General features: G+C 45.6%; 1 protein-coding gene and 1 pseudogene across 1 annotated transcript in view; one reads left to right on the top strand and one right to left on the bottom strand.

The window, feature by feature from the left end:
* recql4 (RecQ helicase-like 4) overlaps positions 1-23844 on the top strand; it is a 56104-nt gene that overhangs the window by 27509 nt on the left and 4751 nt on the right. Inside the window, exons 17-21 of the mRNA XM_080183350.1 lie at positions 12800-12937; positions 16472-16649; positions 20566-20695; positions 21457-21632; positions 22987-23173. Coding sequence (XP_080039476.1) covers positions 12800-12937; positions 16472-16649; positions 20566-20695; positions 21457-21632; positions 22987-23173 — 809 coding nt within the window. The remainder of the gene's footprint in view (positions 1-12799; positions 12938-16471; positions 16650-20565; positions 20696-21456; positions 21633-22986; positions 23174-23844) is intronic.
* LOC145338946 (acyl-coenzyme A thioesterase MBLAC2 pseudogene) lies at positions 334-3885 on the bottom strand (annotated as a pseudogene).

Genomic DNA, 23844 nt, shown 5'->3' with positions numbered 1-23844 from the left:
TACTGCAGATGCTGGAAATCTGAAATAAAAACACAAAATGCTGGTCACTGCTTCAAGTAAGGGGTGTTATGGTGACTGCTTCACAGAGCCTTGGACCCGGGTTCAATTCTGGCCTTGGGCGACTGCATGAAAACATTCTCCACATGTCTGGGTTTCCTCCCAGTGCTCTTGAGGCAATCATTGATTGCTCTAAAAGCCCACCTAGTTCACTAATCTTTTTAAGGGAAGGAAATCTGCAATCCGTGCCCACTCTGACTCACGTGTGACTCCAGATCCACAGTAATGTGGTTGACTCAGAGATGGCCTAGCAAGCCATTCAGTTCAGGGGTCATTAGGGATGGCCACTGATACCCATATCCCATTGACACAGTTTTAAAAAAAAATGTGCTTTTTTATTCTTCCTGCCAAAATGGACAAATTCCACCTTTTTCCCACATTATACTATATTTGCTAGATCTTTTCTCATTTACCCCATACATATCTCTTTGTAGCCTTCTTATTTCCTCTTCACAACTTCCTTTCCTACATATCTTTGTGATTAGCAAATTTAGCAACCATATCTTTGGTCACTACTTCCAAGGCATTTATTTAAATTGTATAAGGTTGAGGCCCCAACACTGATCCCTGATGGTGGCACGCCATCTTGTCAACTAGAAAATGACCCATTTAAGCCTACTCAGTTGCCTATTGGCTAACCAATTTTTTATCCGTGCTGATGTGTTATCTGCTACACTGTCAGCTTTTATTTGTTACAAAAGTCTTCTACGAAATTAGGTACAGTACATCAACTAGTTCCCCTTTATCCACAGCACATTCTTCAAAATGCCAATAAGTTAGTTAGACATGATTTTCCTTTCACAAAACCATGTTGCCTCTGCCTGATTACCTTGAATTTATATCTCCTATAAGTTCAATAATAGCTTCTAACGTTCTCCCTATAACAGATGTTAAGCTAACTGGCTCGTTGTTTCCTATTTTCTATCCTTTTTGAATAAAAGAATTACATTAGGTATTTTCCAATCCAGTGAAACCGTCCCAAATGTAGGGAATTTTGGAAAATTAAAATCAACACGTCTACTATCGCACTAGCGTCTTTTTAAGAGCCTATGATTTTATCCATCAGGACCTGGGGACTTGTCAACCCATAGGTCCAACAATTTGCTCAGTAATCCTCTCCTAGTGATGAGTTCCTCCTTCCCTTCCGTTTTCAGATTTACAGCTATTTCCGGGATGATACTTTCCTCAACAGTGACGATCGATACAAAATACTTTTTCAATTCATCTGTCATCTCCTTATTTTGCATTATTAATTCTCCAGACTCACTTTCTTTAACATTTTAAGATATCTACAGAAATTTCCATAATCTGCTTTTATATTTCTAGCTAGCTTTCTCATACCCTAATAGTCATTTTTTGCTGTTTTATATATTCTGTCCAACCTTCTGAACTGTCACTCATCTTTATGCAATTTTGTTTTTTTAAAGTTTTCTTTAGCTGTTTCAGTTATCCATGGATGAGGGTCCTTCCCTTGGAATTTTTTTCTCTTGAAGAAATATATCTATGTATTCTGAAATATCCCCATAAATGTCTGTCACTACGGGAATTTCACAGTAACATCATTACAGTGTTAATATAAGCCTTACTTGTGACTAATAAAGTTTAACTTTATAGCTCTATTGACTATAGCTCTTTAAGCTGATTTGCTACTTCACTTTGGCTAGCTGTTTCTCTGCCCTCAATTGCCCTAATTTAAGTTTAAAATGCTAGTCTTCAACCCATTCTTCTTTCCCTCAAACCAAAATTCAATCATATTATGACTGCTGTACCTGTGAGTTTATCAGTTAATCCTAGTTTGGTAGACAACAGCTGATCTATCATAGCCTGTTTTCAGTTGGCTCTAGAATTCAAAAGAGAGATGCTGGAAAATCTCAGCAGGTCTGGCAGCATCTGTAAGGAGAGAAGAGCTGATGTTCCGAGTCCAGATGATCCTTTGACGAAGCTCTAGAATGTGCTATTCTAAGAAACAATCCTAACATTCTATGAATTTCTCATCTGGGTTACCTTTGCCCATATGATTTTTCCAGTCCAGATGGAGATTAAAGTCCTCTATGATAATTGCCATACCTTTCTGACAAGCTCCCAGTAATTCTTCCTTTATGCTCTGTCCTACCATGTGATGGGATCCTGTTCACCCAAGTGATTTTTCTTTATCATTTCTCATCTCAAAATCGCTTCTACATCCTAGTTTCCTGAACTTGGGCACCTTCCTGCCTTTCATAAATGTATGTACCCTTCAGTATTCAGGTCCCAGTCAATGGCATCCTGCAGTCATGCTCTATAATGCCTATCAGATTGCACTTGTTTCTATTTGTGCCATCTGTTCACCTATTTTGTTTTGAATGCTGTATGCATTCAGATACAAAGCCTTTAATTTTGTCCTGTTAATTTTGTAACCTCTAGCCTTATCTGTGATTTACCTTTAGTTTGTCAGTTCCCATCATGGTCTGTTTTATCATTTCCCATGTTAATACCTTTCTCTCTTGTCAACTCATTAGCTTACACTTCCCGAATTTGATCCCCTGCCCCCATACTTTTCTTAAAATACAAAATTCATCTGCGGTAGGAATTTGAATTAACGCCAAGAAAAATATGCACATCAGCTTAACTGATGTTTTATAATGTTGGTAATATAATCAATTTAGTTCAACAAACAGAATTTTGTGACATACTCTGACAGAAGCATGCTGACAATTCTCAAAGTACTTTAACTCTGTTTAAGAGCTGAGCATTGTTTGATCTTCAAATGCAGTCCTCCCTGTCACATAGGTTGAATAAGTGTTGTGCCATTAATCATTGGAGCTAGTCTTCACATGCCATGTTAAATAAATGTTAAAATGCTGCACCAATAATCACTGGAACTGTGGATAATCTTGTGCCAGGATAAGTAATTGTGCTAATAATCATTGCAGTCCTGGCAGCTGGGTGGTCAGTCTTCACGTGCCCCAATCTGGTGTTGATGTGCCCATGTTCCTGGCACGAAGGGCAATGTTGGCGATGCAGCTGATGGCACCGGCAGACACCCTGTGGCAGAGGCCAGCCTGGTCAATGTAGTCTGAGGCCAGGGTGCGGAGTGTGTCGGGGCCGAAGGTGTTGAAGTGACCGGGCAGCACGGTGCTGACCAGCCCCTGGTCCAGCAGCTGGAGGATCTTGCTGCAGCTCTGCCTGTAGTGCTGGATGTTGGAGTGAGGGAGCCAGTCAATCAGGGCTCCCTGGTACAGCGTGTCCCCGCTGAAGAGCAGGCCCTGCTCCGGCTCATGGAGGCAGATGCTGCCGGGGGAGTGCCCGGGGGTGTGCAGCACGGTGAGCCGCCGGTCCCCCAGCTCGATCACATCGCCGTCCTCCAGCAGGCGGCCGGCCCGCACGGCCTTCACCCGGTAACGGCGGGCGCTCCAGCCGGCCTCGGGGGGCCTGCGGCTCAGCTCCCCCTCGCTCAGCCAGGTCACCGTCGCCAGGTTGTCTCCCCGGGCCAGGGCCGCCGCCTCGGCCCGGTGCACCGCCACGCTGGCGGCCGGGAAGTGGCGCAGGCCGCCCGAGTGGTCGAAGTGGATGTGGGTGGCGAGGGCCAGCAGCGGGCGGGAGGCGCTGAGCAGGCCGGCCCGCCGCAGGTAGGCAGGCAGGCTGCTGAGGCCTAGGCCCGTGTCCACCACCACATCCCGCTCCGAGCCCTGCACCAGCCACACGTTAGCCCGGTTCCCCGACTCGTAGAACCGCTCCCGGATCAGGTAGAGGCCGTCGGCCAGGCGCTGGCGGCAGAACCACTCCTCATCCCGGGGCCGATCACCGCCAGCCTCCCCATCCGCCATCCATCCGGCTGCTTCCCAACTCTCCCGGACTGCCCGGGAGACTGCACACACTCCAGCAACAACTCCTGCACAAGGTTCATCTGGGTGATCCCTGTCCCCCTCTCAACGTTTGAAATTATTCCGCACTGGCAGCAAAACTAGGTTGCTCAACTGGTAGGAATTGGTGGTTAGTGAAGAGGCTGGAATAAGATCATAAGATGTTGGCAATAATTATAAATTGTACTGACAGATTTTACTCCTATATTCCAACTCTTTGCAACAAATGTGAACACAATCTCCCTTCCCTCCCTGTATCTGAATGTTAACTTTCTGTAATTCATGTACAAGAACATCCAGGTCCTTCTGAGTGCAAACATGTTCCAGTCTCTCGTATTCATAATATTTATTTCCTATGAAAGTGGATAAAGTCACATCATATTGTATTCCATTTCTTGTCAATTCACCCAACCTGTCCAGAAGCTTCTTTGTGTCCTCTTCACAGATTACCTACAATTTTGTAACAATAAATTTGTCAGGACATACACAGGCTTAAAGTTTCATATCAGTGACCTTTCCTGAGTATTTGTTTTTGTTTTGTATAAACAATGGACTGCTGCTCAAAAAAGTGATGAGGTTTATTTATTAGTCACAAGTAGGCTCACATTAACATTGCAATGAAGTTACTGTGAAATTTCCCAAGTCACCACAGCGCAGCGCCTGTTGGGGTCAGTGCACGTAACCAGCACTTCTTTCTGACTGTGGGAGGAAACTGGAGCATCTGGAGAAGCCCACACAAGGAGAACATGCAAACTCCACACAGTGACCCAAGCCAGGAATCAAACCCAGGGTCCTGGTGCTGTGAAGCAGTGCTGCTAACTATTGTTCCACCATGCCGCCATAGACCTGCGAGATAGTTATTTCAGGGAACTGATGTGAGGATAGGGGCTGGGAGTGTGGTGGAGGTGTTCAGGGCAATGTGCAAACAGAATTGGTGACCCTAATCACCTGTTTGTGTAAGTAAAATGGTATTTATGTATTAATGTTCTGACCAGATGAGGAGGGGTCAAATGGCATCCCTCTGTCTCCTCGATAATGTGACTGATAAGTTCTTCGATAATGTGACTGAACACATTGACGAAGGAAGTGCCGTGGACGTAGTGTACATGGACTTCAGCAAGGCGTTTGATAAGGTCCCCCATGCAAGACTTCTTGAGAAGGTGAGAGGGCATGGGATCCAAGGGCCTTTGGCCTTGTGGATCCAGAACTGGCTTGCCTGCAGAAGGCAGAGAGTGGTTGTGGATGGGGCTTTTTCTGAATGGAGGTCAGTCACCAGCGGAGTGCCTCAAGGATCTGTTCTGGGACCCTTGTTGTTTGTCATTTTCATAAATGACCTGGATGAGGAAGTGGAGGGATGGGTAAGTAAGTTCGCTGATGACACGAAGGTCGGTGGTGTTGTGGATGATCTGGAAGGATGGCAAAAGTTGCAGCAGGACATAGATAGGATGCAGGACTGGGCGGAGAAGTGGCAGATGGACTTCAACGCGGATAAATGTGTTGTCGTCCATTTTGGCAGAACCAACGGGATGAACGAGTACACTATTAAGGGCAGAAGTCTGAGTAGTGTTGAGGAGCAGAAGGATCTTGGGGTCCGGGTCCACAGGACTCTTAAATCGGCCTCGCAGGTGGAGGAGGTGGTCAAGAAGGCGTATGGTGTACTGGCCTTCATTAATCGAGGGATTGAGTTTAGGAGTCGGGAGGTAATGCTGGAACTTTATAAGACCCTTGTCAGGCCTCATTTGGAGTATTGTGCGCAGTTCTGGTCGCCTCACTATAGGAAAGATGTGGAAGCTATTGAAAGGGTGCAGAGGAGATTTACAAGGATGTTGCCTGGACTGGGAGGCATGCCTTATGAAGTTAGGTTGAGGGAGCTGGGACTCTTTTCCCTGGAGAGACGAAGGTTGAGAGGCGACCTGATAGAAGTTTACAAAATGTTGAGAGGAATAGATAGGGTGGACTCTCAGAGGCTATTTCCCCGGTTTGAAATGGTCGCTACGAGAGGACACAGATTTAAGGTGCGGGGAGGGAGGTTCAGAAGTGATGTTAGGGGTAAGTTTTTCACTCAGAGGGTGGTGAGTGAATGGAATCGGCTGCCGTCAGTGGTGGTGGAGGCGAACTCGCTGGGGTCTTTTAAAAGACTTCTGGATGAGTATATGGGGTTTAATGAGATTGAGGGTTATAGATAGGTCTGTAGGTTGGTAGGTGATGTGGTCGGCGCAACTTGTGGGCCGAAGGGCCTGTTTGTGCTGTAGTGTTCTATGTTCTATGTTCCTCCTTGTTTGATCAACAGGTACTTTTGGCTTGAAAAATAGATACTTGCCAATTCAGTGAGTATTTAACTGTTTATGTGCTGTAATCATAAAATAACCAATGGGACAAGTTTTTCTTCTTGGCAATGAAAGAGGTTTGCTTTGAACTTAAACCGATCCAAATAAAATAATAAAACACCAACTTTCTTGCATACATATACAGATTACAGAATGGGGAAGGACAAGTTAGCCAAAAAAGTAAGAGTAATCAGCCTGTAGTTTGGTGATTTGGCTGGCTTCAAGCTGAATTCAATGTTTCCTGATTTAACCATGTTAACCACTTGAGTTGGTTGTTCCTCGGGATGTGGAGATGCTGGCATTGGACTCTAGGTCATTGGCTACAGGAAGACTGGAGGATAGCAAATGTTGGCCCCTTCTTCAAGAAGGGGAGTAGAGACCATCCTGGGAATTATAGACAGGTGAGCCTTACTTCTGTTGTGGGCAAAGTTTTGGAAAGAATTATAAGGGATAGGATTTATAATTATCTAGAGGGAAATAAATTGATTAGGGATAGTCAACACGGTTTTGTGAAGGGTAGGTTGTGCCTCACGAACCTTATCGAGTTCTTTGAAAAGGTGATCAAAGAGGTGGATAAGGGTAAGGCAGTTGACGTAGTGTATATGGATTTTAGCAAAGCGTTTGATAAGGTTCCCCATGGTAGGCTACTGCAGAAAATGCAGATGCATGGGATTGAGGGTGATTTAGCAGTTTGGATCAGGAATTGGCTAGCTGATAGAAGACAGAGGGTGGTGGTTGATGGGAAATATTCAACCTGGAGTTCAGTTACAAGTGGTGTACCTCAGGGATCTGTTTTGGGGCCACTGCTGTTTGTCATTTTTATAAATGACCTAGATGAGGGTGTAGAAGGATGGATTAGTAAATTTGCTGACGACACCAAAGTCGGAGGAGCTGTAGACAGTGAGGATGGAAGTTACAGTTTGCAGAACGACATAGATAAGTTGCAGAGCTGGGCCGAGAGGTGGCAAATGGAGTTTAATGCGGAAAAGTGTGAGGTGATTCACTTTGGTAAGAGTAATAGGAGTACAGAATATAGGGCTAATGGAAGGACCCTGAGTAGTGTTGACGAGCAGAGACATCTCGGGGTACATGTGCATAGATCCCTGAAAGTTGGCACCCAGGTTGATAAGGTTGTTAAGAAGGTGTATGTTGTGTTAGCTTTTATTGGGAGAGGGATTGAATTTTGGAGCCGTGAGGTCATGTTACAACTGTACAAAACTCTGGTGTGGCCACACTTGGAGTATTGCGTACAGTTCTGGTCACTGCATTGTAAGAAAGATGTGGAGGCATTGGAAAGGGTGCAGAGGAGGTTTACCAGGATGTTGCCTGGTATGGTGGGAAGGTCTTATGAGGAAAGGCTGAGGGACTTGAGGTTATTTTCATTAGAGAGAAGGAGATTATGAGGTGACCTAATTGAGACACACAAGATGATCAGAGGATTGGATAGGGTGGACGGTGAGAGCCTTTTTCCTCAGATGGTGATGGCTAATGCGAGAGGACATAGCTTTAAATTAAGGGGTGGTAGTTATAGGACGGGTGTCGGAGGTAGGTTCTTTTCTCAGAGGGTATTAAGGGTGTGGAATGCCCTGCCTGCAGCAGTTGTGGACTCGCCAACTTTAAGGGCGTTCAAATGGTCAGTGGATAGGCATATGGATAACATTGGAATAGTTTAGGTTAGAGGGTCACTGCGCTGTTATGTTCTATGTAAGCACAATAAGAAGTCTCTCAATACCAGGTTAAAATCCAACAGGTTTATTTGGCAGCACTAACTTTTGGAGCCTCAAGCTCCTTCTTCAGATAAGTGGGAGTTCTATTCACAAACAGGGCATATAAAGACACAAACTCAATTTACAAGATAATGGTTGGAATGTGAGACTTTACAGATAATCAAGTCTTAAAGGTACAGACAGTGTGAGTGGAGAGAGGGTGAAGCACAGGTTAAAGAGATGTGTATTGTCTCCAGCCAGGACACTTAATGAGATTTTGCAAGCCCAGGCAAATCGTGGGGATTACAATACGACATGAACCCAAGATCCCAGTTGTGACCGTCCTTGTGTACGGAACTTGGCTATCAGTTTCTGCTCAGCAATTCTGCGCTGTTGTGTGTCATGAGGGCTACCTTGGAGAATGTTTACCCGAACATCAGAGGCTGAATGCCCATGACTGCTGAAGTGTTCCCCGACTGGAAGGGAACACTCCTGGCTGGTGATTGTCGAGTGGTGTCCATTCATTTGTTGTTGTAGTGTCTGCATGATCTCCCCAATGTACCATACCTCGGGACATCCTTTCCTGCAGCATGTCAGGTAGACAACGTTGGCTGAGTTGCAAGAGTATGTACCGTGTATCTGGTGGATTGTGTTCTCATGTGAGATGATGGCATCTGTGTCGATGATCTGGCACATCTTGCAGAGGTTGCTGTGGCAAGGTTATGTGGTGTCGTGGTCACTGTTCTCCTGAAGGCTGGGTAGTTTGCTGTAGACAATGGTCTGTTTGTGCGTTATTTGAAGGCAAGAAGTGAGGATGACCTTGGCAAGATGTTCGTCTTCATCAATGACGTGTTGAAGACTCCAGAGAAGATGTCGTAGCTTCTCTGCTTTGGGGAAGTACTGGACAACAAAGAGTACTCTGTCCACCATGTCCTGTGTTTGTTGTCTTAGGAGGTTGGTGTGGTTTTTCGCTGTAGCACGTTGAAACTGTCGATCGATGAGTCGAGTGCCATATCCTGTTATGAGCGTGTCTTTCAGCGTCTGTGGGTGTCTCTTGTGATCCTCCTCATCTGAGCACATCCTGTGAATATGGAGGGCTTGTTCGTATGGGATGGCTTCTTTAACGTGTTTAGGGTGGAAGCTGGAGAAGTGGAGCATCGTGAGGTTATATATGGGCTTGCGGTATAGTGAAGTGCTGAGGTGACCATGTGTCCAAGAATGCAACTGGTTTTGAAGAATAGTCCGTGGTGTGTCTGATGGTGGGATGGAACTTGATGTCATTATGTAGTTGCTTTAATTGTTTGCCATGGGTCCAAAGGAAGAAAATGTCATTGATGTAGCTAGTGTATTGCATTGGTTGAAGGTCCTGTGCGGTGAAGAGGTCTTACTGAGGCATGGTGCATTGGGGAGACCACGCAGACGCTACAACAACAAATGAATACCGCTCGACAATTACCAGGCAGGAGTGTTCTCTTCCAGTCGGGGAACACTTCAGCAGTCATGGGCATTCAGCCTCTGATCTTTGGGTAAGCATTCTCCAAGGTGAACTTCATGACAACGCAGAGTCGCTGAACAGAAACTGATAGCCAAGTTCCGCACACGAGGACGGTCTCAACCGGGATCTTGGGTTCATGTCACACTATCTGTAACCCCCACAATTTGCCTAGGCTTGTAAAATCTCACTAACTGTCCTGGCTGGAGACACTACACACCTCTTTAGTCTGTGCTTGGCCCTCTCACCACTCACATTGTCTATACCTTTAAGACTTGATTACCTATAACGACTCGCATTCCAACCTTTATCTTGCAAATTGAGTTTGTCTTTATATGCCCTGTTTGTGAACACAAGTCCTCACTCACCTGATGAAGGAGATTGAGACTTGGAAAGCTAGTGCTGCCAAATAAACCTATTGGACTTTAACTTGGTTCTTGTTATGTTCCTTGGGATACAATAATGCTTGGTTGGATTTGTTAAAGGAAATCTCTGTGTGCAGCAGGGTATCCTTTGATCAGTCAGTAAACAGAGCTCAAAGCTTATCCAGGTGGGTTGGAGAAAGGGGGAAACAGGAGGGACCGTACTTAAGTCTTCTTCCTAACCTGCTTGTTCTCCATCTGCTGAGAAAACATACGAGTGGTTGGCTTCTTACGTGACTTTCTTTGTCCAGTTGTCATTGGTATTAATAAAAATACATTGTGTATTCCAAAGGGAAGTTGATTAGCTCGTGTCTGGAATAGCCAGGGTCCCATTGTCTGAGCAATTAGTCTTAATGATTTGTCTCCAACAGTTGAATACCTTGGGTAATTGTCACAGATGCCTTGTTAATGAGATAGGAGATGAGTCTTTCACACACCCATGAACCCATACTATTTGATAGGTTTTTCGAATATACTGACTCCATTCAATGAATTGAAATGTCAAATTGAAAACTTTGACAAAGGATCATCTAGGCTAGCGCTTAATATAAAAAAGGATAGTAAGAGTTTTTATAAATATATAAAAAGGAAGAGGCTGACTAGGGTGAACGTTGGACCCTTAGAGGATGGGGGGGGACTTAGTGGTAGGGGATGGGGAAATGGCTGAGGCCTTGAATAACTTTTTTGTTTTGGTCTTCACGGAGGAGGACGTGAATAATTTGCCGGGTGTTAGTGATGGAAAGATGGTAGGAGTGGAGGGCCTGAATGACATTATTGTTACTAGAGAGGCAGTGCTCGACAGACTGGAGGGACTGATTGTAGGCAAGTCCCCAGGACTGGATGGAATGCATCCAAGGGTGCTGAAAGAAATGGAGGTGATAGTGGATGCCTTGGTGGTTATTTTCCAAACGTCGCTGGATTCCGGGGAAGTGCCGGAAGATTGGAAAACGGCTAATGTTACGCCGTTGTTTAAGAAGGGTGCCAGGCAGAAGGCAGGGAATTATAGGCCGGTTAGTTTAACGTCTGTTGTAGGTAAAATGTTAGAATCCGTGATGAAGGAGAAAATAGCGAGGCATCTTGGGGAGAATTGTTTGATAGAGCAGACGTAGCACGGTTTCGTTAAGGGGAAGTCGTGTCTGACGAATTTATTGGAGTTCTATGAGGATGTGTCTAGGGCGGTGGATAGAGGAGAGCCGGTGGATGTGGTGTTTCTTGATTTTCAGAAGGCGTTTGATAAGGTGCCGCACAAGAGGTTATTACAGAAGGTTAGAGGGCATGGAGTTGGGGATAGGGTGTTAGCGTGGATAGAGGATTGGCTGTCAAATAGGAGGCAGAGAGTAGGGGTCAATGGGTGCTATTCGGATTGGCGGTTGGTGACTAGTGCAGTGCCCCAGGGGTCGGTGCTGGGGCCTCAGCTATTTACCATTTATGTGGATGATCTGGAGGAGGGAACCGAGTGTATGGTGTCGAAATTTGCTGATGACACCAAGATTGGTGGAACGGCAAATTGTGCGGAGGGTGTGGAAAGTCTGCAGAAGGATCTAGATAGGCTGGGCGAATAGGCCAGGAACTGGCAAATGGAATTTAATGTTGGCAAGTGTGAAGTTGTCCACTTTGGTAGGAAGGACTATTACTTACATGGCGAAAAACTGCAGCATGCGACGGTGCAGAGGGACCTTGGGGTCCTTGTGCATGAGTCGCAAAAACCCAGCCTGCAGGTGCAGCAGGTGGTCAGGAAGGTGAATGGGATGCTGGCCTTCATAGCGAGGGGGATTGAATATAAAAGTAGGGAGGTCTTGCTGCAACTGTACAGGGCATTGGTGAGGCCGCAGCTGGAGTACTGTGTGCAGTTTTGGTCGCCGCACTTACGCAAAGATATTTTGGCCTTGGAGGGAGTGCAGAGGAGGTTTACTAGGCTGATACCGGAGTTGAGGGGGTTGAACTATGAGGAGAGGCTGAATAAACTAGGCTTGTATTCGTTAGAGTTTAGAAGAATGAGGGGAGATCTCATTGACACGTATAAGATGATGAATGGGATGGATAGGATAGAGTTGGAGAGGTTCTTCCCGCTCAGGAAGGACAGTAGGACTAGCGGGCACAGCCTCAAGATAAAGCGGGGGGTGCGGTTTAGAACGGAGTTGAGGAGGAACTTCTTCACTCAAAGGGTGGTGAATCTCTGGAATTCTCTGCCTGTTGAAGTGGTGGAGGCTGCCTCACTAAATATATTTAAGACGCGGGTTGATAGGTTTTTGATAGGCAGGGGGATTAAGGGTTATGGGGAGAGGGCTGGAAAGTGGAACTGAGCCACGACAGATCAGCCATGATCTTATTGAATGGCAGGGCAGGCTTGATGGCCTACTCCCCCTATGTGTTATGTTCTTAGACTTGAAACTTCAACTCTTTTCTCAGCTTACAGATGCTGCCAGACCTGCAGAAATTTTCCAGCATTTTTCCCTTTTGGTTTCTGATTCTAGCATCCACAGTAATTTGCTTTTGTCTATCTGGTTCACTAATGTCCTTTAGGGAAGGAAATCTGCCGTCCTTACCTGGTCTGGCCTACGTGTGACTCCAGAGCCACAACAATGTGGTTGACTCTCAAATGGTCTTTCAAATAGCCTAGTTCAAGGGCAACTAGGGGATGGGCAATAAATGCTGGGCAGTCAGCCATGCCCATGTCTCACAAATGAATTTAAAAATATATATAATAATGCAGATTGGGGTTAGCCATCTTGGTCTGTGAGTTCAAGTCACTTCAATGTCTGTTTTTAAAAGCTTAGTTCAGATTTCCAGCTGGGATTAATTATTACTTGGTATAAAGCACATCTTCCTGATGGTTTATATATAAAGAATTGAAAAAGTTGGATGTTCTCATCCTTTGCACATTTTTCTCTTTTGCACAGCAGGTATTTAGCTAATGAGCTGATCTGTTTAATTCTGGGGTTTTTCTGCTCAGGGTGGAGATATGAATGAGCTGCGACGGCACATCTACGCTGACACTGTGGACTATTACACAATCAAGAAACTGGTACAGAAAGTATTTCTGCCCTGCAAATGCCGTGAAATTCATCAGAAGCAGCAGGCCATTGTTAGTGTAAGTCAAAACTTGCTTTGCAAGAAGTAGATGATCTCTCTTTCATTTTGATCGCAACCTGGCCCTGATGTATTTATGATGTGGAGATGCCGGCGTTGGACTGGGGTAAACACGGTAAGAAGTCTGACAACGCCAGGTTTAAATTTGCTCGACAGACTGGTGGGACTGATTGTAGACAAGTCCCCAGGACCGGATGGAATGCATCCGAGGGTTCTGAAAGAAATGGCGGAGGTGATAGTGCATGCCTTGGTGGTTATTTTCCACACATCGCTGGATTCCGGGGAAGTGCTGGAAGATTGGAAAGTGGCTAATGTTACGCCGTTGTTTAAGAAGGGTGGCAGGCAAAAGGCAGGGAATTATAGGCCGGTTAGTTTGACGTCTGTTGTAGGTAAAATGTTAGAATCCGTCATCAAGGAGGAAATAGCGAGGCATCTTGAAGGGAATTGCTTGATAGAGCAGACGCAGCACGATTTCGTTAAGGGGAAGTCGTGTCTGACGAATTTATTGGAGTTCTATGAGGATGTGTCTAGGGCGGTGGATAGAGGAGAGCCGGTGGATGTGGTCTTTCTTGATTTTCAGAAGGCGTTTGACAAGGTACCTCACAAGAGGTTATTGCAGAAGGTAAGGGGGCATGGAGTTGGGGGTAGGGTGTTAGTGTGGATAGAGGATTGGTTGTCAAATAGGAGGCAGAGAGTGGGGGTTAATGGGTGCTATTCGGATTGGCGGTTGGTGACTAGTGGAGTGCCTCAGGGGTCGGTGCTGGGGCCTCAGCTATTTACCATTTATATAGATGATCTGGAGGAGGGAACCGAGTGTATGGTGTCGAAATTTGCTGATGACACCAAGATTGGTGGAATGGCAAATTGCGCGGAGGGTGTGGAGAGTCTGCAGAAGGATCTAGATAGGCTGGGCGAATGGGCCAGGAAATGGCAAATGGAATTTAATGTTGGCAAGTGCGAGGTGGTCCACTTCGGTAGGAATAATGGTAGGAAAGACTATTACTTACGTGGCAAAAAACTGCAGCATGCGACGGTGCAGAGGGACCTCGGGGTCCTTGTGCATGAGTTGCAAAAACCCAGCCTGCAGGTGCAGCAGGTGGTCAGGAAGGCGAATGGGATGCTGGCCTTCATAGCAAGGGGGATTGAATATAAAAGTAGCGAAGTCTTGCTGCAGCTGTATAGGGCATTGGTGAGGCCGCAGCTGGAGTACTGTGTGCAGTTTTGGGCGCCGTACTTACGCAAGGATATTTTGGCCTTGGAGGGAGTGCAGAGGAGGTTTACTAGGCTGGTACCGGAGTTGAGGGGGTTGAGCTATGAGGAGAGGCTGAATAAACTAGGCTTGTACTCGTTAGAGTTTAGAAGAATGAGGGGAGATCTCATTGAGACATATAAGATGATGAATGGGATGGATAGGATAGAGGTGGAGAGGTTCTTCCAGCTCAGAAAGGACAGTAGGACTAGGGGGCACAGCCTCAAGATAAAGGGGGGGCGGTTTAGAACGGAGTTGAGGAAGAACTTCACTCAAAGGGTGGTGAATCTCTGGAATTCTCTGCCCTTTTGAGGTGGTGGAGGCTGCCTTGCTAAATATTTTTAAGACGCGGGTTGATGGGTTTTTGATAAGAGAGGGGATTAAGGGTTATGGGGAGAGGGCGGGAATGTGGAACTGAGCTACGACAGATCAGCCATGATCTTATTGAATGGCGGGGCAGGCTCGAAGGGCTAGATGGCCTACTCATGCTCCTATTTCTTATGTTCTTATGTTCTAAGTCCAACCGATTTATTTGATAGTAAACTCACAAGCTTTCGGGCTTTGTCCCTTCGTCAGATGAATGGAGAGTTCTGGCCTCAGACAGAGCATATAACAGCACAGACAGTCTACAGATTACTGATTAGAATGCGAGTCTTTACAAATTACTGATTTAGGTTCTTTAAATTACAGGTTAGTTGTAAAGACTCATAAGAACATAAGAAATAGGAGCAGGAGTAGGCCATCTAGCCCTTCGAGCCTGCCCCGCCATTCAATAAGATCATGGCTGATCTGTCGTGTCTCAGTTCCACATTCCCGCCCTCTCCCCATAACCCTTAATCCCCTTGCTTATCAAAAACCCATCAACCCGCGTCTTAAAAATATTTAGCGAGGCAGCCTCCACCACTTCAACGGGCAGAGAATTCCAGAGATTCACCACCCTTTGAGTGAAGAAGTTCCTCCTCAACTCCGTTCTAAACCGCCCCCCCCCCTTTATCTTGAGGCTGTGCCCCCTAGTCCTACTGTCCTTTCTGGGCAGGAAGAGCCTCTCCACTTCTATCCTATCCATCCCATTCTAATCGCATTCTAATCAGTAATTTGTAAACTGTGTGTGCTGTTATATGCTCTGTCTGAGGCCAGAACTCTCCATTCACCTGACGAAGGGGTAATCCCCAAAAGCTTGTGAGTTTACTATCAAATAAATCAGTTGGACTTAAACCTGGTGTTGTCAGACTTCTTCCTGATGTATTTCCCAGACCGGTGTTAAACCACATGTACGTTTTTATCCCCGACTTTAAAACCTGGGATGTTCTGGGTGTTTATCAGTTTTTATTTTTGTAACATTTGGGAAAAGATTAGAGCCATGAAAGATATAACAAATCAGTTTTTTAAAGTTTTTAAAAAATATTTTAATCATCACTGAATACCAAGAAATCAAATAGGGGATCAATATGACATGGTTAATAATGGAGCAGCCCCCTTGGTTTTTGTGGTCCATGGATGCCACCTTTTATGGGATCAGTGACATTTCTAAAACGTGCTCAACCCAAGTTTGAGTCTTACTGAAAAGAGAGAAATGTTGCTGAAGTTTTTCGTTTTGCACTCATCAGGGCAAATGCAAGAATATCAAATTTCCAAGTCCCAATAAGGTTTCCAAAATCACTAAGTGCTATTTTAGATGTAAAATGTTCTAAATTATATTTATGAATGGGCTGTGTGCTGCAGAATATTGACCACTAGACCTGTGTAAAATATTAGGTCACCACCATAGCATCCTGAAGCTCCCCTAACTTTGAAGTCCACTGTGATTATTTTACTCAGTGACTGCATTGGGGCCCTTCAGTGGTGTTGCTAATGCAGCGTGCGTGTACCTAGAAACAAGAAGGTATGAAAGATATCAGTGGGAAACTTCAGGGCTTCCCTCTCAAATTCGGCAGGAAATATTTCACAATTTTACCACCCAAATAAATTGATCAGTGAAAATTGGAGGAACACTGATTTCATTGGTTGCTAGGCAGATAGACCAAAAGATCCTAGCCTAGCTTTAACATTTGCTCTGTCTTTTAAAAAGCATTTAGACTGTTACATGGCAAGATAGGTATAGATGGATATGGGCCTATCGTGGACAATTGGGAATACCTTAATGGTTTAAAAACTGGGCACCATAGACAAGTTGGGCCAAAGAGCCTGTTTCCATGCTGTAAATCTCAAATGCTCTGTTTTAGCACATTTGATTTTATGCTGCCAGTATAGACAGTAAGATTGCTGCTTGTTTTCTCTCAATGGCAGTGTGGGGCCATCACAGATGATGAGATGATGGCAATCCCTGACCCGTCTGAGAAACTGCCCCTGGAGGAGATTCAGCCACTCAATGGATTTGATGTGAGTTCTTCACGGATCTGCCACAGGCATGAGAGGGCAGTGCCGATCCAGAAAACTGTAGAAATGTTAGATCTTCGAGAGGAAGGTAAGTGGCAGTGCCTACTTTACATAAGAACATAAGAAATAGGAGCAGGAGTAGGCCATCTAGCCCTTCGAGCCTGCCCCGCCATTCAATAAGATCATGGCTGATCTGTTGTGGCTCAGTTCCACTTTCCCGCCCTCTCCCCATAACCCTTAATCCCCTCTCTTATCAAGAACCCATTAACCCGCTTCTTAAAAATATTTAGCGAGGCAGCCTCCACCACTTCAACGGGCAGAGAATTCCAGAGATTCACCACCCTTTGAGTGAAGAAGTTCCTCCTCAACTCCGTTCTAAACCGCCTCCCCTTTATCTTGAGGCTGTGCCCCCTAGTCCTCCTGTCTTTTTTGAGCGGGAAGAGTCTCTCCACCTCTATCCTATCCATCCCATTCATCATCTTATACGTCTCAATGAGATCTCCCCTCATTCTTCTAAACTCTAACGAGTACAAGCCTAGTTTATTCAGCCTCTCCTCATAGCTCAATCCCCTCAACTCCAGTATCAGCCTAGTAAACCTCCTCTGCACTCCCTCCAGGGCCAAAATATCCTTGCGCAGGTGCGGCGCCCAAAACTGCACACAGTACTCCAGCTGTGGCCTCACCAATGCCCTATACAGCTGCAGCAAGACCTCCCTACTTTTATATTCAATCCCCCTCGCTATGAAGGCCAGCATCCCATTCGCCTTCCTGACCACCTGCTGCACCTGCAAGCTGGGTTTTTGCGACTCATGCACAAGGACCCCGAGGTCCCTCTGCACCGTCGCCTGCTGCAGTTTTTCGCCACGTAGGTAATAGTCCTTCCTACCATTCTTCCTACCAAAGTGGACCACCTCACACTTGCCAACATTAAATTCCATTTGCCATTTCCTGGCCCATTCGCCCAGCCTATCTAGATCCTTCTGCAGACTCTCCACACCCTCCGCACAATTTGCCTTTCCCCCAATCTTGGTGTCATCAGCAAATTTCGACACCCTGCACTCGGTTCCCTCCTCCAGATCATCTATATAAATGGTAAATAGCTGAGGCCCCAGCACCGACCCCTGGGGCACCCCACTAGTCACCAACCGCCAATCCGAATAGCACCCATTGACCCCCACTCTCTGCCTCCTATTTGACAACCAATCCTCTATCCACGCTAAACCCTACCCCCAACTCCATGTCCCCTGACCTTCTGCAATAACCTCTTGTGAGGTACCTTGTCAAACGCCTTCTGAAAATCCAGAAAGACCACATCCACCGGCTCTCCTCTATCCACTGCCCTAGACACATCCTCATAGAACTCCAGTAAATTTGTCAGACACGACTTCCCTTTAATGAAACTGTGTTGCGTCCGCCCTATTGAATGTTTCTCTCAAAAAGATTATTCAATAGTTTTATATTAAATAGAGAAAATGAAAGAGCTGGATTTTGTACTGGTGTTCCCATGAATGAATGGATCGAGAATAGGAAGGCACTGATTTAAATTCATTGGCAAAAGAAACAGAAAGCAAAATGAAAAGACTTTTCCACACAGTGAGTGGTTAAGACCTGAAATGCACTGCTTGAGAATGTGCTTCAGTCAAAGCATTCAAAGGAGGATATTGAATTGTTATTGAAAAGGAATAATGCGCTGGATTAGAAGGAGAATGGTACAAATGAATTGCTGATTCAGAGAGCCGGTGCAGTTATGATAGAATCATAGAATTCTACAGTGTAGAAGGAGACCATTCGGCCCTTTGAGTGCACTGACCACAGTCCCACCCAGCCCCTATCACCATAACTCCATGCATTTACCCTAGCCAGTCCCCCTAACACTAGGGGACAATTTAGCGTGGCCAGTCCACCTAACCTGTACATCTTGGACTGTGGGAGGAAACCAGAGCCCCTGGAGGAAACCCACTCAGACGTGGAGAATGTGCAAACTCCACACAGTCACCCAAGGCTGGAATTGAACCCATGTTCCTCGCGCTATGAGATAGCAGTGCTAACCACTGTATCGCTGTCCTGAGTAAGCATGGGCTGAATGGCCTCCTACTTTGTAATAGTCTGTGATTCTCAGATTCTTTGCGTTGCCTACATTCTAGTAGTGACAAAGTTATGTAGAAACAGAGAAATTAGGAGTATGGAAAGTAGGCCCATCAAGCAGCCTCTGGCATTCAACATGATTATGGCTGATTCTCTATCTCAACGTTTTATCCCAGCACTCTCCACAGATGCCTTTAGAATTTAGAAATCTATCTATTTTTTCCTTAAATATAATCAGTGATTTGGCCTCGGCAATCTTCTGTGTTAGAGAATTCCACAGGTTCACCACCCTCTGAGTGAAGAAATTTCTCCTGATCTCAGTCCTAAATGGCCAACCCAGTATACTGAGACTGAAAGTCCCTTGTTCTCGACCCCCTCTCCAGAGGAGCCAACAATCCTGCATCCAGTCTGTCCAACCCTGTCAGAAATGTATGTGTTTCAATTAGATCCCCTCTTATTCTTCTGAATTCCAGTGAATGCAGGCCCAGCCAATCCAACCTCTCCTCATACGACAATTCTGTCATTCCAGGAATCAGTCTGGTGAACCTTCATTGCACTCCCTCTATGGCAAGTATATTCTTGAGGTATGGAGACCAAAACTACATGTAATACTCCAGGTGTGGTCTCTCCAAGGCTCTATACAGCTGCAGCAAGCTATCTAAGCTCCAATACTCAAGTCCTCTTGCAATGAATACCATTTGCCGCCTTAACTGCTTAGTGCACCCTTATGATTACTTTCAATGACTGGTGCGCTAAGACACCGTGGTCTTTTTGTATGTCAACAATTCCCAATCTACCACCTTGTAAATAATACTCTGCCATTCTGTTTCTCCATCCAAGGTGGATACTTCACATTTAATCCACATTATACTGCACCTGCCATGTGTTTGCCCATTCATTCAACTTGTCTAAATCACCTTGAAGCATCTTAACATCCTCCTCACCACTCTCAGTCCCACAAAGTTTCGTGTCATCAGCAAAGTTGGAAATATTAACAAAGAACAGTACAGCACAGGAACAGGTCTTTCGGCCCTCCAAACCTGCACCGCTCATGCGCCCAACTAGACCTCTATTCCCAGTCTGTTCATGTGGCTATCTAGATAAATCTTGAACGATCCCAGCGTGTCTGCCTCAACCACCTTGCTTGGCAGTGCATTCCAGGCCCCCACCACCCTGTGTAAAATACGTCCCCCTGACATCTGTGTTGAACCTTGCCCCCCTCGCCTTGAACTTGTGACCCATAAAACCATAGAAAATTTACAGCTCAGAAACAGGCCTTTTAGCCCTTGTGTTCGTCACCTCCGACCTGGGAAAAAGCTTCCCACTGTTCACCCTATCTATGCCCTTCATAATTTTATACACTTCGATTAGGTCACCCCTCATCCTCCGTCTTTCCAGAGAGAACAACCCCAGTTTGCCCAATCTCTCCTCTTAGCTAAGACCCTCCATACCAGGCAACATCCTGGTAGACCTTTTCTGTACTCTCTCCAAAGCCATTATACTGGCAGTGTGGTGACCAGAACTGGACGCAGTATTCTAAATGTGGCCTAATCAACATTATAGCTGCAACATCATATGCCAAGTTTTATACTTTATGCCCTGACCAATAAAGGCAAGCATGCCATATGCCACCTTCACCACCCTACTTTTGGTTCCCTCATCCAAATCATTGATACGTATTGTGAAAAGCGGGGGCCCAAGCACTGATCCCTGTGAGACCCCACAAGTCACTGCCTACCACTTTGAAAAAGACCCAATGATTCACACTCTGTTTCCAGTCTGCTAACCAATTCTCAATCCATGCCAGGTGTCCCCAGTCAAGAGAAATTACAAGAGGAAAGTGGTGTAAGTGGGATGTTGGTTGTCTTCTGCTGATTCTAATAAGTTGTTGACTCCTGCACCCTTCTGTTGAACTTTAGGAATTGAAACTCTGCTGTGTTACCTGGAGCTGCACCCTCAGCACTGGGTGGAATTGATGCACCCAACCTTCTCAACCTGCCGTCTCCAGTGTTATAGCGGACCCATGCAACTCAGAACCATAGCAAGAAGGTAAATGTGTTCCTTCTATAGTGGGGTGATCATTATTGAAGGTAATGACCTCTGTGGTGTAAACCCTACCAAAAAGACTCCCATTGAGATTTAAGTGATGTCCTTTGAAGAAGGAAATAGTGGGACGATGGGTGGATTCGCTGCCCTCCTTGTGGGTGTAAGGCCCTGCCACTGACTGCACCCCATGCTGCCAGGAAACCTGCAGTGGGGATGCACTGTCAGCGGGAATGGAAGATCCCCCTGGGGTGAATAGCCGGAAAGTTCCAGCCTGTGTCCCAATTAAAAGCAAGTTGTGACACAAAACACAAAATGCTGGAGCATTTCAACATTGAGAAGTCATTGTGTCAGGTGTGGTAAGCATAACGGGTTACAATTGGATTTGTATAACTTGACCTCAATGCCATGTAAGGGCTGGAGAATGTTACTTGAAGCAATTACTAATACAGAATAGGATAGAGCAAGATGTCATTGATCAAGTTTTACTGTGCTCTTGTTCAAGTCATAGCCAAATTGTGTTCTCATATTAAAACTTTGCTAATTCAACAATCTTTTTTTTAGCGTTTTGAGTGTCTTCCCAACACTCAAAATCTTCCCAACGCTTACATTACTGACTTCTGTCTCTTCACTGCATCTGAACTTTTGTGGCCTCTTGCAGCTTCTCCCTGCCCCCTTCGCTAACACTTCTCCCAATGTGGCATATTGAAACTCTGAGATCTAGGAGGTTAGAGGTGTTTAATCTCTACCTTTTGCTTTGTTTGAAGGTGTCCTCCTGTGGCTGTGGCCCTTGCCAAAGAGCGCCTGCGTGGTGTGGATCACACCCATTCCAGTTCAGTAGAGTTTGATGTGGTGGAATTGGCAGATTCAATGGGATGGGAGCTGCTTCCGGTCAGACGAGAACTGCGGCAACTACAGTGGACAACGTCTCATTCCAAGCAAGGTAAGTGTCAAGAGAAGATGAATTTGAGGTCAGGTGAGAATCTTGTGGAGAATTGAGGATAATCCTGATACTTCTATCCTCTATTTCTTGTACTCAGAGTAAAAAATATCTGGTCAAATTCCCCATGCTGACGTTTATTCTGAATTTTTCAGTGTCATTTGTCCCTAGACAGCCCTAGACTGTTTCCCCTCCTTTAACAATGTTTTCCATCAACCCCATTGAGTGCTTTACCATGGAAAGTGGGGTAGTATTATCATCATGGTGGCACAAGCTGTGCAGTCTGCAATTACAGAATTTCCCCACAACAATCGCTCTACCATTCACAGGGCCTCCTCCATATGACCCGCCCCTGCTCCTCGCCCCCAGCCCAGCCCCCCCTCGATAGCTCCATTCTCCATTGAGTCACTAGAGTGTTTTTTTTTCTGCATCACTGTGTGCTCGTTATGTTGGGCTGCTCCTTACCTGACTAGCTGTCAGGAAGCCATTCCTATCCAGGTGTTCGAGCAGATACAACCTTCCAGCATTTCGTGAAATGTACTCTGGAATATTTTACAGATTTGCATAGAAACATAGAAGATAGGAGCAGGAGGAGGCCATTCGGCCCTTCGAGCCTGCTCCGCCATTCGATCATGGCTGATCGTCCATCTCAATAGCCTAATCCTGCTTTCTCCCCATAACCTTTGATCCCATTCTCCCCAAGTGCTATATCCAGCCGCCTCCTGAATGCATTCAATGTTTTGGCATCAACTACTGAATTCCACGGGCTCACCGCTCTTTAGGTGAAGGAGTATCGCCTCACCTCTGTCGTAAATGGTCTATGCTGAATTTGGGACATAGCACTTTGTCAATGCTTCAGCACAGTGACTGCTGCTTGTGCTGTTATTTTGGAGAGTAACAGTGGGCAGCACAGTGGTTAGCACTGCTGCGTCACAGCGCCAGGGATCCAGGTTTGATTCCCAACTTGGGTCACTGTCTGAAATGGAGTATGCACGTTCTCCCCGTGTCTGCATGGGTTTCCTCCTGTTGCTTTTGTTTCCTCCCAGTCTGAAAGACATGCTGATTAAGTGGATTGGTGGTGCTAATTTCTCTGAGTGTATTCGAACAGGACCGAAGTGTAATGACTAGGGGATTTTCACAGTAACTTCATTACAGTGTTAATGTAAGCCTTACTTATGACACTAATTAATAAATAAACTTTAAAGTTAATTAATGTTTTAACTCGTGGGCCTTTCACGATAGCTGTTGCCCTCCATTGTCTAAAGCTCATTGTATCAGGACCTTGTTCAGTCAGCTTGGATTTCTGGTTGTATTCACTCAGCTTTCTTGTGTTTTTGCTCTTTCTGTAATGCGGTAGGATTTCAAGGCACAGGGAAAAGTGGAGTGCTAGTGGAGTTCAGTGACCTGTCCTTCCACTTCCGATCCTATGGAGATCTCAACCATGAGGAACTGGATGCAGTCTGTAAGTTCCTGCACCAGCGAGTACAGACCCTGGAGAAGACTGCACTGCATCGCCTCAGAGCTTGCTTCAAGTCATTTCACAGGTGGGCATCATCTGTCCAGGAAAAACAGGCTTTCGTCGTCAAGTAGATGAGTGTGATTATCGCACAGGAGGAGGCTAATCGGCCCATTGAATCTGTACCTGCAATTCAATCTGTCCCATTTCTCCTGCTCTGTTGCAAGTTTAGTTCCTTCAGTTTCCTTTTGAAATTACTCAACATCTCTGCTTATGTCATTACCTTGGCAGTGTGTTCCAGGTCGCCACCTTTAAAGAAAATGTGTCCACCTATCTCTTCCCCACCCCCCCCCCCCCCCCCAAAACTCTTTCCCAAATTTCAAGTCCATGTCCCTTAGTCCTTGAATGATCAGCTAATGGGAGCAGCATTTTTATGTCCACCTTATCTGAACCTGTCATAACCTCATTGTCAAATCTCACCTCAATCTCCTTTGTTCTGTAACAACCTTTGTAGCTTGTAGCTGAAACCTGGAACCATTCTGGTGAATCTGCTTTGCACCCTCTCGAGGACCCTCACATCCTTCCTAAAGTGATAATTGTCACCATGAGGTAGTTTGAGGTCATTGAATAAGTTGGTTTTATTCTGATGATACGGTTAGTAATGTGCTAAATACAGTCATTAAGCAAGTGGCTGGCAATGTGTATTGGAAGTGAAAACCGAAACCAAGAGCCATTATCCTCAAATAGTTAACCTGGCTC

The sequence above is a fragment of the Carcharhinus amblyrhynchos genome, unplaced genomic scaffold (genome assembly GCF_965287045.1).
Source record: "Carcharhinus amblyrhynchos unplaced genomic scaffold, sCarAmb.v2.hapA chromosome_261, whole genome shotgun sequence".
Lineage (NCBI taxonomy): Eukaryota > Metazoa > Chordata > Chondrichthyes > Carcharhiniformes > Carcharhinidae > Carcharhinus > Carcharhinus amblyrhynchos.
The sequence above is the reverse complement of the archived record's forward strand: the minus strand, read 5'-3'. Positions and strand labels throughout refer to the sequence as shown.